This window comes from Camelina sativa, chromosome 15 (genome assembly GCF_000633955.1).
Source record: "Camelina sativa cultivar DH55 chromosome 15, Cs, whole genome shotgun sequence".
NCBI lineage: Eukaryota > Viridiplantae > Streptophyta > Magnoliopsida > Brassicales > Brassicaceae > Camelina > Camelina sativa.
The window spans coordinates 16,855,482-16,872,911 of record NC_025699.1 but is presented as its reverse complement, the minus strand read 5'-3'; the positions used below and the strand labels follow the sequence as shown (position 1 = coordinate 16,872,911).

The window sequence follows — 17,430 nt, the reverse complement described above, 5'->3', positions numbered from 1 at the left end:
AGCACATGAGATTGGGAGTGGAAGAGACGGAGGGAATTTTGCTCGGATTGTTTCAGGTCTTGGGATCTGGACACGGTGGTGGAAGGTGAAACACTAAAACCGGTTTCAGGGGAAAAAAATAACCAAAAAAACGAAAAAAGCAGAGAGAGCAGGATTCGACCCCAGGCTAAATCAATAACAAAACATACCAGCTACCACTAAACTACACCAACAAATTGTAATATCTTCGGAAACATATTGTATATATCTATTGAAACATGTGTGACTGAAATTTAACACTAGTTAGTAATTCCCTAACGGCCGTTGACGGCTGTTAAATCCCGTGTTGGAATTTTGCATAGATTTAAAGATAATGTTTTATTTGACACTAATTTAATATATCAGATATTTTTATTCCAATCAAAAACTATTGGGTATTAAACGTCCAAATAAAAATTAGTTGGGTTTTTTTGAGAATTTTTCCTAATTCAAAATCTATAGATACTTTAACAAATAAAATTGTTTGTGTGAGCATATTTTGACTTTCCTTTTCTTTTTTATATTTTTTTTAAAAAGACTGGTTAGAATTCTAAAACTCAACAAAAAAAATTACAATGAGTAGTTTATATTTCTTTTAAAGAGATCATACTTTAAAAAATTAAGTAGCTTTTTTTTGTTTTCTTTCAAGAATTTGCTACTTTATTGTTTGTTTTTTGGTAGGATTTTTAGTTAAAAATATGTGAGTTTAATACCGAAATTATAAAATGTTCAAAAAAAAAATTTCGCTCCGGACCACCATTTTTGTTAGACCGGCCCTGAACAATTTATTTTGTTCATCTGTATTGTATTCGTTTTTTTTCTGTGTGTTATATGTTTTTGGAGCTTATGTAAGGTACACAAAGGTAAATGTTTGACTTTTCTTATCATATAAAATTGTGCAAGTGATTAGATGTTCCAAGACAACAACATCACTTCAAATTTTCAATCTTTGGTGAAACTGAGATGATCAAATATGTTAAAGAGGTTATTACTTTAACAACAATCATTAGGAAAAAAAATCTATTCACAGCCCAAAAATTGAGATAGTTTTAAGGTTTTAGAAGACTCTTTAAATTCACAGTTCTCATATTTCGTTCTCTAGAACTGTATGTAGACATAGCTAAACAATGTGTCTAGATATATATACATGAGAGGAGAATTTGATCTAACTTCATTGGTTCTAAATTGTTATGAATCATTTATCATTTAATTTTCAATCTTTTTTTTTGATTATTTTGGTGTAGTTTTAATCCATTTATAAATTACATACATGGTAATCAAAAAATATACCATGTATATTAATTGGTCAGCAAGAGAGAGAGAAAATAGGCAAAAATCGGCGAAATGGTAAAAACTGGAAGTGAAGTTGTTGTGCGCATATCCGGCGAACCGGAAGAAGATCCGAAGAAGAAAGGTTTCTTTGGATCTCTTAGTCGGTCAGAGACTGGATCTGAAGCTGATCGTGTCCTAAGATCGTTCGCTGAGGTTGTGCGCATATCCAGCGAACCGGAAGAAGATATGGAGAAGAAGAGTGCTTCTTCTGTTGTTTTCACCGATCATGATCCTGAGTCTGTCGTCGTGACTGAGTCTCCCTCTACTGGCTCGTCTGACCGATCAGCGAAATTTGATGCTCGAAGAGTCGAGAGAGCCATAAAGATTGCGCTCAACAAGAGCAAGAAGGCTTCCTAACTTGCTACAGGTACAACTGATGGTGGAAGGAGCAAGAAGGCTTCCAAATCTCGTAGATCACTCGTAGAAGAAAATCTAAAAAAAAAAAATGTTTTAAATTTTTGTCGTCTTTTCTATTCTATGTTTGGTGTATTCAATGTCGCAAGATCAATATTTTTATTAAAATGAAAAACAAATGTTGACGAAAAAAAATATTAAAAAAGAAAGATAAAATAGAGAGAAAAATAAGAAGAAAAAAAGAAAAAAATAAAAATAAATATTAGAATTGAAAAGAGAGTTAAAATTGAATTTAGTTTGATTAGGGGACAATCTGTAATTTTACATGATCAAAGTATAGAAATAACAAAAAGTAGGTGTATGTATTATTAAAGTTACAAAAAGTGGATGTATATGCTATTTTCTCTAAAATCAATTAGATAGTCTTGGGCCAAATTAGTTTTGGGCCCATAAATTATTGGGACTTGAGAATTTTTTAATCCAAAAATCGTTCCCCGCCAGTGCCAAAATCACTTTAGCCCCCAAATCTTTTTTTTAATCAGAAGCTGTCGAGACGAAGACGAAGAAGAAAGACATTTATTTTTCTCAATCAATGGCTCAAGCAGCGAGGTTAAGCATGAGAATGCACAAAGAGCTAAAGCTTCTCCTCACCGATCCACCACATGGCGCTTCGTTTCCACATCTCTCTTCCGCCGCCGCTGGCTCCGGCGATTTATCTAATTTCTCCACCATCGATGCTCGTAAGCTTTTTCTTCATTTCGCCTGATTAATGGATCTCTTCCTCTTCTCTGTGATTTAACCTGTGTTTTTGAGTTTTTTCTTAGTCGTCTTTGGTTTTTGATTTTTTCAAGAAATCGAAGGTCCTGAAGATACTGTATATGCTAATGGAATCTTCAATGTGAAGATTCAAATCCCTGAGAGGTAATCTATCAAACTCTATTCTTTTTGTTGGTTCTGATTAGAAATTGAATCAATCGTTAAATGTGAATTTTGTTAAATCAGATATCCATTTCAGCCACCAATTGTGGCCTTTGCTACTCCGATTTATCACCCTAACATCGATAACAGTGGCCGGATTTGCCTTGACATCCTAAATCTCCCTCCCAAGGTTAGATAGAGACTTTGTTTCATCTATTAGAATTACATGAAAGATAGATAGATACTCATCAGTAGTAGTGATGGAATACATGAAAGCTCTTGTTAATACAAAAGGGATAATAACAGTGTATAGTTTTCTGATAGGGTGCTTGGCAACCATCCTTGAATATCTCAACAGTTTTGACTAGCATAAGGTTGCTGCTTGGTGAACCGAATCCGGATGATGGTTTGATGTGTGAAGTAGTGAGTCTACTCTTTTGTTAGACATTTATTTTCTCTGAGTTTTTTGCTTTTTGTTTCTTTAAAGTTTATTGTTTTGTTTACAGAGTAGGGAGTATAAATACAATAGACAAACTTTTGATTATAAGGCAAGAGAGATGACTGATAAGTATGCTAAGGTTAAGACTGATGGATGCAGCACCAGCTTCCAAGTTAAGGTGCATGTTTATTATATGATATTATTCTTCTTTACAAAAATCTGAATCTTCGGTGAGCTTTTTTATGTTAAATGTTGATTTTGTTTCTTTAGNACCAATTGTGGCCTTTGCTACTCCGATTTATCACCCTAACATCGATAACAGTGGCCGGATTTGCCTTGACATCCTAAATCTCCCTCCCAAGGTTAGATAGAGACTTTGTTTTCATTTTTTTTTTTTTTTGCCTGATATGTGTTGTTAAATTGAAGTTCTTTGCTATTAGAGAATACATGAAAGATAGATACTCAGTGGTAGTGATGGTGGAATACATGAATGCTCCTGTTGTGAATCTTGTTAATAAAAAGGGACAATAACAGTATATAGTTTTCTGATAGGGGGCTTGGCAACCATCCTTGAATATCTCAACAGTTTTGACTAGCATAAGGTTGTTGCTTGGTGAACCGAATCCGGATGATGGTTTGATGTGTGAAGTAGTAAGTCTACTCTTTTGTTAGACATTTATTTCTCTGTGTTTTTTTGCTTTTGTTTCTTTAAAGTTTATTGTTTTGTTTACAGAGCAGGGAGTATAAATACAATAGACAAACTTTTGATTATAAGGCACGAGAGATGACTGAGAAGTATGCTAAGGTTAAGGCTGATGGATGCAGCACCAGCCTCCAAATTAAGGTGCATAACTTGTTATACTTATATATTCCTCATAAACTCTGAATCTTCGATGAGCTTTTATGTAAATGTTGATTTTGTCTCTTTAGAATCATGGAGATGAGAAGGCTTGTGAAAGTGGAAATAGTATTTTAGCTGGCAATGACGATGGGATTAAGCTGAAGTTGACAGTGGAATCCTCCTTAGGCATAGCACATACAGTGAGTTGTGACACCGAAGCAAAAGATCGACGAGAGGATGGAAATGGGAAGAGAAAAGCTGTGATTGGTTTCGGTGAGGCGAACACATTTGGTAATGATGGGATGAAAACGAGCAGGAAGAAGTTATCTCTTGCCTTGCCTCCTCAATCTCAAAAGAAAGACTTGTATGGTGAAGAAGAGCTCACAAATGGAGTTTCAGCTGCCTGCAAAGAAAACAAGAAACCAAATTCAAATGGAAAGAAGCTTTCTCTGGGGGTGAAGCAGCCCTGTAAGGATACCTTGCCGAGTTTTCAAACTTCTGCTGCAAAGAGTGACAACAATAGACTAAGCCGAAAACTGTCATTGAAACCACTTGCAGAGTTGAGTGAAGTTAGCAAAACCAAGGTAGTACTTGCGCACACTGAAACGGAACTGGAAATGAATCAAAATGAAAATGCAAGAAGTCGGCGAGGTGAGTTTGAGAACTCGGTCTTGGAAGAAACAGCAGTACTTGAATCCATTGTTGTTCTAGACAGTGATGATAGTGGAGAAGAAGAAAAAACAGTCTCTTCAAGGTCAAGGTTATCACTGGCAAAAGGAAGAAGAGGCCTCAAGTGTAGACGTTAAAAAGTGACGAAAACTGTTTTGTTGTTATTTTTTGGGTGGAGTCAAAAGCTTTCAAATTAAATTTTCTTAAGCTTATGGTTATTAGTCTTGAAATGTAAACGGGAATCTTGTTATGTCTTTGATAAACTCTATGAAGCATCGATGAATAAAGTCTTATTGATAAGAGTAGATTAGAATGCACTTTTTAGAAATTAGAAACACCAACATTTGTTTAAGCCAACATTGCAGATTCCATCTTTGGGACATGTAAAGAGACAATCGAAGTCCTTCTTGCACGGTATGTTAGAATAACTGCCGCCGGCGTAACTTGAACTTCCGGCGAAATCCTCTAGTTTCTTCTTCTCATCAGCTCCACGTAGCTCTCTTGCTTCTGCTCCAACATCTTCTCCATCATTTGCATATGTAAAAACATCATCATCTCTTCATTAGTTCCTCACTACTTTTTTGTTAAATGGAATGTAATAAATTTTCTTGATGTTTCTATGCATTATAAATTTTATATTAAAACTAAATTAAATGAAAAATAAAATAGTAAGAAAAAATGTATTGAACCTTTTCATCATTTTGTTTAGATAAAAACACTTACTAGATGTGATGACCAGAATGAAAACCAAGAGCGAAAGCTTGAGAGATGCGTTCTTCATTTTCAATTTATTTAGGAATTTTTCTACTATAAAATTGGAATATCTTGAAAGATTGATACTGCTCCAGTGGGTATATATCTTTATAATCGGAAATTTTGTTAAATCTACCACATTTGCTTTCAAACTTTCCAGTTATACCACGATTGAAAACACCTTTTCTGATATACCATAACAGGAAGAGAAAATGACAAACTGACCTACATGTAATGGGTTGTAAATATCATGTGTATAAGTAAAATGAATTTATATTAGAAGAAAGAACCAAAATACAAAAAGACAAATAGCTAAATGACAAACTTCATGGACAATAATTATTGTATACCAGATTTCATATGTTTTTTTGTTTCAAATTTATGTCCGCCAATACAATTTGGGAGAGTCAATATGACTTGTTTCATATGTAAGAGTATTAAAGTTGTCCACCAAAAATTTCAATGTTGTCTACCGAAAAATTTAATGTTGTCCACCAAAATTTTCATTGTTGTGCACAATTTATTTACTTGGGATAACTCATATAACTTGTTTAATTTGTAAGAGTATGAAAGTTGTCCATTTAAAATTTCAATGTTGTCTATCAAAAACTTCAACATTGTGCATTTTTATATTCGTGGACTAAATTTATTTTTTGCTACAATTGTCTATATATAATATAAACTTGTTCACCATTATATTTAAATCTCCAGAAAAAATTAATGTAGTTATAATAAAAAAACAAAGGTAAAGAAGTAGAGAAAGAAAAAAAAGTGAAAAAAACAAAAAAAACTTTTGTCAGAGTTGTTTTATATTAAATAAAAAACAAAAAAAAACACTTCTTAATGGTTTTGCAAAAGAAACAAGTGGGAATGTTATAATAGTCATTTTTAAAGAGATGTGTGGTAGTCTTTGAAAGGTGTTTTGCAATGTGGTACATCTAGAAAGAATCAGTTTTGAATGTGGTAGTAATCATAAAATTCTCTTTATAATTTGGCAAGTCCAATCCTGTTATTGGGTATATTTTATCAAATATTATGGGTAAACAGTGAGTAATAAAAGATTTTAGATTTCCTTTTTAAACTATTTACATACCTTAATAGATTTAAGAGTTGTTTGATTTCTCAGAAGTGGGAAAGAATCTACATAAAAACAGAATATGAAATCTTTAGTAACTATTTACATACCTGTGAAGTGACCTTAGTGCAGTGGCATGAGACAGGAAGTAAGTCCATTTGTAGAAGACACCATCACACCAGGGATCGAGTCCTGCTTTCTATTAATGTAAGAATTTGGCTAATGGGTCAGCCAGTTGTGGCCCAATGGTTAACAAAAAAAAGAAAATCTATAAGGTTTCCTTAATTACAAAGATAAAATCATGATCTAAGATTCAAATATCCTCTAAAATCAATACAATAAAACTTGTATATTTTTCACCAGAGCATGACAGATCAGCTTGAACTTTCAAGCTGGTGGACCAATTAAAAAACTAGATCTAGTAAAGAAGAGGAAACATGGTTACTAAAGGAAAAAGGCCATTGGGCCATCTATATATACATTTTTGGAGACATATATAAAATAAATCCTGAAGTTGACACTTATTTACAGGCATGATATTAGTATTAAATAATTAATTTAATAAACAAATTAACTCTATTTATATTTATTTTTTTAATAGAAACTAAGTGTTTTAAAAGGTACAAACATAATTGTTAATGTAGACATATTTTATTTCTTTATTTTATAATGAGGTGAGTGAAAAGGTATTGTTCTTTAAAAATTTGAAAAATTGATTTGATAAAAAGTGACTTTTAGCCTCACATACTATATTTTACTTTCACGGGTTTCGTATAATGAGTTTTTGTAAATTAAAAATCATTGAACATGTTGCATGATTCCCCTAACATGGCGGGTTTTGACTATAGAACCAACACTACAACTATTTGTTTATTTCATATACTATAGATTTGTTGTCATAGTTTGGAAGATTAACTTATAAATTATTTATTATATAAACTACAAAATATTACACATACTACAACACATTCTTAATATTCCAGTAAAAAAAATTGTATACACATAAAAATGTACACTAACATACCATATAGGATATATACCTCTGTTTAATTATAGAAAACAAAACTAAGTGTTTTAAAATTTTATATTCTATCTAATAACAAATTTAATATAATTAGGTTAGAAACTGTATAAAACGTAAGAAGCAGAAAAACATTCTAAACAACATTATAAATTAATTAGATAAAAGTTAATTAATTGAGAATTTGAAAACTAAATAAATTAAAAAATATTATTTAAAATACCAGTGTTCAAGAAAGCGCTAGGCATTAATTAGGCGGTGATCCAATGCCTAGCGCCTAGAACGCTTAATCGGAATTTAGGTGATATTAGGCGGTTTAGGCATTTACACTATAAACTATTATATATCCGTTATTTTATACATAATTATGCAAAACTGTGTATAAGAATAATAAAAATATTAAATCAAAAACAAAAAATAGGTAAAGACATTATTTCAATTCACTTTAAATAACATATTAAACATTTATAATTATGTTTATAGAAATAAACCTTATAGATTTTGTGCAATTAAAATTTGAAAAATATACTAAAATGATAATACTGCAATTTTAGGCGGTTAAAGCGGTCGTCTAGGCGGTGCTATAGTGCCTAGCGCCTAGGCGAGGCGGAGGCAAACGCCTAGAACGCTTTTTCGAACACTGTAAAATACAATAATTTATGATTTAGTCTCGCGGTGTACCGCGGGTGAAAACCTAGTTATTAACACTTATTGTAGTAAAGACTAATATGTGTAATAAAAATATTGCAATAATGGACCATAAAACATGTGTAATAAAAATATTTTCAACGGTACATCTGTAACACCCGCAAACGTTTTTTTGGTAATTTGGTGAGGGTGTCGATCGACACCATAGGAGGTGTCGATTGACACTGACTGTTTTCTGGTTCGACCGGTTCGATTTAATTATCGATTTTTGGTCGGTTTAGTTTGAGGAGAACCATTAAACCGTGATATTTAACTGGGGGAGCAACCTAGGTCGTGTTTTGTGGTTGTCCAGCCGCTGAAACAAAAGAGAAAGAGGAGAAAACATCGTTCTTGAGTTTTTGGGAGGTTTTGTGAGATTTCAAGGCTTTGTGGGTGAGATCTTGATGTGGGAGTGAGGATTCAAGGCTAGGAACGTGTGGGAAGCTTGCTGGGAGTGTGGATTTGTCCATTGTTGGTCAGAAACTTCCTGCAAAGAGGTGAGTGCATGACCATGGCTAATCTAAGCCTTTGATTTCCTTGTTCTTGCTTGTTTGTTGCCTGTTTGTGTGTTTTTCTTGCTGGGATTGGTTGATACAGGTTCCTACGGATGTATAAGGCTTGGGTTTCGAGTAATGGACGATTTGGATGAGATTTGGGAGCGAGATTCGACTCTCGACTTCGCCGCGATCGCAGTTGCAGAAGGAGTGTCGATCGACACCACTTGGTGTCGGTCGACACCAGCAAATTGGGCATCGATCGACACTGTGGGGTAGTCTCGATCGACACCAAGGCCAGTGTCGGTCGACACTTGGCTGGTGTCGGTCGACACCTCCCTTCCAGCGAGATGATGTTTGATTTCCTGGTTTGTTTGTTTTGTTTGTTGTTTGTTTGGAACATTGGAATCATTGTTGCTTGTGTGTATAGCCCAGTAGATGGGAGGATTGCCTCACTGAGTGTTTATCAAATACTCATGCATCTCAATTTGTGTTTGTGGTGCAGGTAAAGGCAAAGTGTGATCGTGGAATCAAGGCGATGAAGAGGAGGATGTTCTAGGGACTCGATTGGATGTTGTCTGGCATTGCTAGGTTGCTAGAGTTGAGTCGTTAGAAACATTGCTAGGTTGCTGGTTTCATGTTTCTTGTTATTTGGTATTTGGATATTGCTTATGCTATGATGTTGGATTGTTATTGGTTTATTATTGGATTATTATTGGATATTGGTTTTGTTATTCCGCTGTTGATTGTGAATATGGTTAGGTGGCTAGTGGGTATGGGACCACTAGTCGTAGTTTATTTATATATATATATATATATATATATATATATATATATTATGTATTATTATTATTTTTTTTTAAAAAGGGTCGGTCCTTTCATTTTGGTATCAGAGCCCTTACGGTTCTAGGTTTGGGTTCACTAGGTTTCTGTTGTGATGTTTGGGATTGCATGTCTTGATTGATTATGTGAGTTAGTCAATTGTGTGTGGCATGGAGTCCTAGAACATCCTCTTCGAGCCGACTGTGTGATTCCACGGTGAGTTTATGTTTCGGTGTTAAATAGTAATTGTTTGCTTAGTCTTCTGTTCATGGTAGTGCAGATGGCTAGACATGATGCTGTGGCTGGTCGTGGTCGTGGACGCGGACGTGGTTGTGGACGCGGACGTTGTCGTGGTAGGGGCAGAGTCCTAGTGGTTAGTGAGACCGAGGACCAGAGTGTGACAGCTGAGGGTGTTGGCGAGTCGCAGGATGTTCCAGGGGATTCCGTGAGTGTGGCAGGAGGGGGCGGTGTTGATGCTCCAGTGGCCGGTGATGCTAGGATCCCGGGTGTGGGAGTCCCAGCGGGTGGAGTCCCTGATGTTGACGTTGCGGCTATGCTAGCACATGTTTTGGAGCGGTTACCACCAGTGGTACCGGCTCAGGCTCAGGTAGTGCCACCAGTGGTGGCGGAGGAGCGGCATCAAGTGGCTGCAGATGTGAGAGTTCATGGACGTTATTTGTCTATGCTCAAGGAGATGAAGGGTCTTTTCACTGAGAGGTTTTCGGGTGGTACAGATCTTACTATTGCGGATGCGTGGAGGACGAGTGTGGAACGTAAATTCAATACTCTGAGATGTCCTGAGGATTTTTGGGTGGACATAGGGGTTTACTATTTGATTGGTGATGCTGAGTTGTGGTGGAGATCAGTGGCGGCTAGGAGAGTGCAGCGGGAGATGACTTGGGCTGACTTCGTCTTGGAATTCAACCGCAAGTATTTTCCTAGAGAGGCATTGGATTGGTTGGAGGTGTAGTTCTTTCAGTTGTCTCAGGGGACACGGTCAGTGCGGGAGCTGGACTTGGAGTTCAGTCGACTTCTTTGTTATGGGGGTCGGACTTTGGAGTCTGAGGAGGCTCAGATCAGGAGGTTTTTGAGGGATCTACGTGATGATTTGAGAGTTCACTGTAGAGGGCGGAGTTATGCTAAGCGTGCAGAGCTGGTTGAGACTGCAACAGAGATTGAGGAGGATATCCGGGCACAGTCAGTGGTGGTAGCTCCAGCAGTTCAGCCTAGGAAGGCTCAGCAGCAGGGTAGTTCTAGCAGGGGCGGTAAGCCTGCACAGGGAACCAAGAGGAGGTGGGATGCTACGCAGAGGCCGAGTGGTGCGAGTTGCTTCAGTTGTGGGAGCAAGGATCACAAGGTTTCTAGTCGTCCTAAGAGGAGTGCTCCAACGGCAGGGCCTCGGGTATGTTATCATTGTAGGGAGACAGGGCACATCAGACCCTTTTGTCCCAAGTTGCAGCCGGCAGCAGTGGCAGCGTTGCAGCAGGTGCAGCCTGGAGGTCAGCAGGTGGCACGGATTGAGCAGGCGCCACGGGTTTACACGACAACAGAGACTGGTGGAACCAGTGCCGGGACGATCACAGGTATAATTTCTGGTACTTAAACTTTGTGAATTTTAGTTGGTTTAAATTTTATGTTTTTCCTGTGATAAAGTGTTAGGTTCTCAACACATGAGGTTTGTGTAGGGACCTTGTTGGTCAGCGGGTTTAAGTCCCATGTTATGTTTGATTCTGGAGCTTCTCATAGCTTCATTACTCCGGAGTGTGCAGAGAGTGCGGGAATCAGAGGGGATCCCGGAGAGCGTACAGGCAGAGTTGCTGGAGGCAAGTTCCTGAGAATTATTGGACGAGCTAGGGGAGTTGATATTCAGATCGCATGAGAATCGTGGCCAGCGGATTTGCTTATCAGTTCAATGGAGTTGTATGATGTTATTCTCGGGATAGATTGGTTGCATCGGCATATGGTGCATTTGGATTGCCATCGGGGTAGAGTGGAGTTTGAGCGTCCAGGAGGGAAGTTGGTTTTTCAGGGTATTAGACCGACTTCAGGGAGTCTCGTGATCTCAGCCAGTCAGGCTGGGAAGATGATCGAGAAGGGCCTTGAGGCTTATCTGGTTACTATATCTATGCCAGAGTCAGTGGGGAAGTCTACGGTTAGCGGTATTCCGGTAGTGGAGGAGTTTAAGGATGTGTTCCAGTCATTGCACGGATTACCACCATCTCGGTCGGATCCTTTTACCATTGAACTGGAACCGGGGACAATGCCGTTATCCAAGGCTCCTTACAGAATGGCTCCAGCAGAGATGGCAGAGCTGAAGAAGCAGCTAGAGGATTTGTTGAGTAAGAGTTTCATCCGTCCTAGTGTATCACCGTGGGGAGCGCCGGTGTTGTTTGTCAAGAAGAAGGATGGGAGTTTCCGTTTGTGCATTGATTATCGGGGTTTGAACTGGGTTACTGTGAAGAAAAGGTACCCTCTTCCCAGGATTGATGAGTTGTTGGATCAATTGAGGGGTGCTTCTTGGTTCTCTAAGGTAGATCTGACGTCGGGTTATCATCAGATACCGATAGATGAGGCAGATGTGAGGAAGACTGCTTTCATGACGAGGTATGGGCATTATGAGTTTGTGGTGATGTCTTTCGGGTTGACTAACGCACCAGCAGCGTTTATGAGATTGATGAACCGCGTGTTTCAGGAGTTTCTGGATGTGTCTGTTATCATTTTCATCGACGATATCCTGGTCTATTCTAAGAGTCCTGAGGAGCATGCAGTGCATTTGAGGGCAGTTCTAGAGAAGCTGCGAGAGCAGAAGTTGTTTGCAAAGTTGAGCAAGTGTAGTTTCTGGCAGCGGGAGATGGGTTTTCTGGGTCACATTGTTTCTGCAGAGGGGGTGTCTATATATCCGGAGAAGATTCAGGCTATCTGAGATTGGCCTATACCGCAGAATGCCACAGAGATCAGGAGTTTCCTGGGGTTGGCAGGTTACTACAGGAGGTTTGTGCAGGTTTTTGCAAGTAGAGCACACCCTATGACTAAGTTGACAGGGAGGGATGTTCCTTTTGTGTTGTCACAAGAGTGTGAGGAGGGCTTTGAGAGCCTTAAGGAGATGTTGACTACTACGCGAGTGTTGGCTTTGCCTGAGCAGGGAGAACCCTATGTGGTTTATACTGATGCATCTAGAGTTGGTTTGGGGTGTGTTTTGATGCAGCATGGGAAGGTGATTGCCTATGCTTCGCGGCAATTGCGGAAGCATGAGGGACCCTATCCTACTCATGATTTGGAGATGACTGCTGTAGTTTTTGCCTTGAAGATTTGGAGATCTTATCTTTATGGTGCAAATGTACAAGTGTTTACAGATCATAAGAGCCTGAAGTATATATTCACTCAGTCTGAGCTGAATTTGAGACAGAGGTGGTCGATGGAACTTGTGGCGGATTATGATTTGGAGATAGCCTATCACCCTGGTAAGGCTAACACGGTTGCAGATGCTTTGAGTCGGAAGAGGGTAGCTTCGGCTCAGGAGTAGGAGATGGAGTCTCTGGTAGGAGAGATCAGTGCTTTGAGCTTGTGTGTTGTTTCACAGGAACCGTTGGGTTTGGAAGCAGTGGATAGAGCAGATCTTCTGAGTAGGGTGCGGTTGGCTCAGGAGAAGGATTTGGGGCTGGTGAATGCCTCAAAGGATGTGGATTCAGAGTATCAGGTCTCAGATAATGGTACTATCTTGGTGCACGGTCGGGTTTGTGTGCCCAAAGATGAGGAGTTGAGACAGGAGATTCTGAGAGAGGCTCATGCGAGCAGGTTTTCTATTCATCGAGGAGCGACTAAGATGTACCGTGATCTCAAGAGTTACTATCACTGGGTCGGGATGAAGAAGGATGTAGCTAGTTGGGTCTCGAGGTGCGATGTGTGTCAACTAGTGAAGGCTGAGCATCAGGTTCCTAGCGGTTTACTGAAGAGTTTGCCCATTCCTGAGTGGAAGTGGGATATGATTACTATGGACTTCGTGGTGGGTTTGCCAGTGTCCAAGACGTTTGATGCTATTTGGGTCATTGTGGACCGGTTGACTAAGTTAGCACATTTTCTGGCCATTAAAAAGACTGATGGAGCAGCGGTCTTGGCTAAGAAGTATGTGAGATAGATAGTCAGGTTGCATGGGGTGCCAGCGAGAACTGTGTCTGACAGAGATTCTAAGTTCACTTCGGTGTTCTGGAGGGCATTTCAGGCAGAGATGGGCACTAAGGTGCATATAAGTACAGCTTATCATCCCCAGACGGATGGACAGTCTGAGAGGACGATCCAGATGCTGGAAGATTTGCTGAGGATGTGTGTGTTGGATTGGGGTGGCCATTGGGCAGATCACCTGAACCTGGTAGAGTTTGCTTACAACAACAGTTATCAGGCGAGTATTAAGATGGCTCCTTATGAGGCTTTGTATGGGAGACCATGTCGTACACCATTATGCTGGACTCAGGTGGGGGAGAGGAGCATGTTTGGTGCTAGTTTTGTTCAGGAGACCTTAGAGAAGATTCGGGTTCTCAAGATGAACATGAAGGAGGCTCAGGATAGGCAGAGGAGTTATGCTGACAGGAGGAGGAGAGATCTTGAGTTTCAGGTAGGAGACAGAGTGTACCTCAAGATTGCCATGTTGCGGGGTCCGAACAGGTCATTTTCAGAGACTAAGTTGAGTCCGAGGTATATGGGTCCATTCAGAGTGATTGAGCGGGTTGGACCAGTAGCATATAGACTGGAGTTACCTGAGGTTATGCGTGCATTCCATAAGGTTTTCCATGTGTCTATGTTGCGGAAGAGTCTTCGTGAGGGTGAGCAGGTGTTGGTTAAGATTCCTGAGGATCTTCAGCCTAACATGACATTGGAGGCGAGACCAGTGAGGGTTCTCGAGAGAAGGATCAAGGAACTTCGGAAGAAGAAGATTCCTTTGATGAGAGTCATGTGGGACTGTGATGGTGTTGAGGAGCAGACTTGGGAGCCTGAGGCGAAGATGAAAGCAAGGTTCAAGAAGTGGTATGAGAAGCAAGCCGCAACTTGAGCTTGTTTAGCCTGGTTCCATCTGTAATCCGTGGCTAGAGCGGGAATTGAGTATTCTAGCCCATCTCTCTTGTTTACTCGGTCGCTTGGGATTGTTGGTTGTGCGACTCTGTAACAAGATGAGGTGGTGCTCGGGGTACAAAGTTTCCGTGAGGCGGGGTTTTTTTGGAGAGAAGTTTCCCGAAATAGAAGTTTCCAAAAGTGGAAAGTTTATAAAAATGGAAAGTGCTAAATATGGAAAGTTTTTCGGGAGTTGAAATTTGTCCATTTTAGCGGTGGAGAGCCTTAGAGGGGCTTGTGTGGCCTTAGTGGCGGACTTTCGAGTCAATGTGCCCATGTGTGGCGGTCTTTTTAGACATTGTGTGGCCTTTGTGGCGGGCTGTTTAGCCATTGTGTGGCCTTTGTGGCGGGCTGTTTAGCCGATTGTTTGGCCTTTGTGGGGGGCTGTTTAGCCAATTGTTTGGCCTTTTTGGCGGGCTGTTTAGCCAGAGTGCTTGTTTAGGCGGTCCTTCGGGACAGATGGTATTTGTGACGGTCCTTCGGGACGAGTGGCCTTGGTGGTGGTCCTCTTTAAGACATTTGTTTGGCCTTGGTGGCGGTCCTCTTTAAGACGTTTGTTTGGCCTTGGTGGCGGTCCTCTTTAGGACATTTTGTTTGGCCTTGGTGGCGGTCCTCTTTAGGACATTTTGTTTGGCCTTTGTGGCGGCCCTTGTGGCATGTATATGATCCTTGTGTGGTCATGAGGTATTCCAGTGAGGGGATATGTGGTTGGTAGGACATTGAAATGTTTTACGCGAGCCACGGGAAGGGAACCTGGATAGGGATAGGACTCAGACGTGTTCAGAATTGTTTGCTCGCGACTCTTGGAGGACTTAGGTTCTCCTAGTACTGCCATATTATGAGACTTTGTGGCTTGGGAATATGGTTGGTATATCGACTTCGAATGACGATTCGGGGGCGCGCTGTAGGGTGGCAACCCGAGAGACGAGTTTTGGATTTTTTCTTTTATATATTATGGCATGCGGGTTTAGGCCCGATGAGGAGCCAACATTGGCATGCAGACTTAGGTCTGATGGGGAGCCAATGAAAACTCAAGGTTTAGGCCTATGAGTAAAAGAAAGTCCAAAAATTCGAGAGCAAATAACGCCTGGAGCGTGAGTCTATCGCCTAGAGGTGACCTTCTGTAGATCGGTCGGAGGAGTGCGGGCAGTGGAGACGGTTGCACGGGAGTCCTGGACTGATGGTTGTATGAGATTCGAGGACAAATCTAGATTGGTGGGGGAGAATTGTAACACCCGCAAACGTTTTTTGGTAATTTGGTGAGGGTGTTGATCGACACTGACTGTTTTCTGGTTTGACCGGTTCGATTTAATTATCGATTTTTGGTCGGTTTGGTTTGAGGAGAACCATTAAACCGTGATATTTAAGTGGTGGAGCGACCTAGGTCGTGTTTTGTGGTTGTCCAGCCGCTGAAAACAAAAGACAAAGAGGAGAAAACATCGTTCTTGAGTTTTTGGGAGTTTTTGTGAGATTTCAAGGCTTTGTGGGTGAGATCTTGCTGTGGGAGTGAGGATTCAAGGCTAGGAACGTGTGGGAAGCTTGCTGGGAGTGTGGATTCGTCCATTGTTGGTCAGAAACTTCCTGCAAAGAGGTGAGTGCATGACCATGGCTAATCTAAGCCTTTGATTTCCTTGTTCTTGCTTGTTTGTTGCCTGTTTGTGTGTTTTTCTTGCTAGGATTGGTTGATACAGGTTCCTACGGATGTATAAGGCTTGGGTTTTGAGTATTGGATGATTTGGAGGAGATTTGGGAGCGAGATTCGACTCTCAACTTCGCTTGGATCGCAGTTGCAGAAGGAGTGTCGATCGACACCACTTGGTGTCGGTCGACACCATCAAATTGGGCGTCGATCGACACTGTGGGGTAGTGTCGGTCGACACCAAGGCCAGTGTCGGTCGACACTTGGCTGGTGTCGTTCGACACCTCCCTTCCAGCGAGACGATGTTTGATTTCCTGGTTTGTTTGTTTTGTTTGTTGTTTGTTTGGAACATTGAAATCATTGTTGCTTGTATGTATAGCCCAGTAGATGGGAGGATTGCCTCTTTGAGTGTTTATCAAATACTCATGCATCTCAATTTGTGTTTGTGGTGCAGGTAAAGGCAAAGTGTGATTGTGGAATCAAGGCAATGAAGAGGAGGATGTTCTAGGAACTCGATTGGATGTTGTCTGGCATTGCTAGGTTGCTAGAGTTGAGTCGTTAGAGACATTGCTAGGTTGCTGGTTTCATGTTTCTTGTTATTTGGTATTTGGATATTGCTTATGTTATGATGTTGGATTGTTATTGGTTTATTATTGGATTATTTTTGGACATTGGTTTTGTTATTCCGATGTTGATTGTGAATATGGTTAGGTGGCTAGTGGGTATAGAACGACTAATTGTAAATTATTTATATATATGTATATATATATTATTTATTATTTATTAAGAAAAAAAAAAGGGTCGGTCCTTTCAACATCATTCACCACCTTCGGTTTGAGTTAGAAGCATATTATGATGTCGATATTGGATGACACTCAACTTTAGAATGACATAATGACAATTTATTTGGCAACAGATAAAATAATTATACTAAATTTAACTAGATAAATAAATAAAATATAATAATTCAACAAGTAAAGATAACTCATCAAATTCTAAAAAAATTATATGTTTTACGAATTATATTTATACTAAAAATATTCAAAATAGTATCCCGCTGTTTGTCATATTTTACATCTAAGAATGTAAAAATTTGATTTGTTTTTCTGTTTTTTCTCTAAGATGTTGCTAGATTAACATATATAGCTTGAAGAACTTAATCATAACTTAATCATAAGCTTGTCAAGTGACTGATAAGCTTCCAACTTGATCCTAAGCTTTTCAAGTGATTAAATGGGTTTGTTTAGTTTAGGTGTTAGATTAAT

General features: G+C 39.6%; 1 protein-coding gene across 3 annotated transcripts; it reads left to right on the top strand.

The window, feature by feature from the left end:
• On the top strand, window positions 2,231–4,876 carry LOC104747001 (probable ubiquitin-conjugating enzyme E2 37). Of its 3 annotated transcripts, none has more exons than XM_010468563.1 (6): window positions 2,231–2,444; window positions 2,556–2,625; window positions 2,707–2,812; window positions 3,614–3,712; window positions 3,795–3,905; window positions 3,992–4,876. In XM_010468563.1, exons 1-6 carry the CDS (start codon window positions 2,297–2,299, stop codon window positions 4,706–4,708), a joined length of 1,251 nt encoding a protein of 416 aa, XP_010466865.1. In that variant the 5' UTR covers window positions 2,231–2,296; the 3' UTR covers window positions 4,709–4,876. The 3 variants fall into 3 exon arrangements, with proteins under 3 accessions (XP_010466865.1, XP_010466867.1, XP_010466866.1); XM_010468565.1 differs by lacking the exon at window positions 3,614–3,712 and adding an exon at window positions 2,947–3,045; XM_010468564.1 differs by lacking the exons at window positions 3,614–3,712; window positions 3,795–3,905 and adding exons at window positions 2,947–3,045; window positions 3,129–3,239.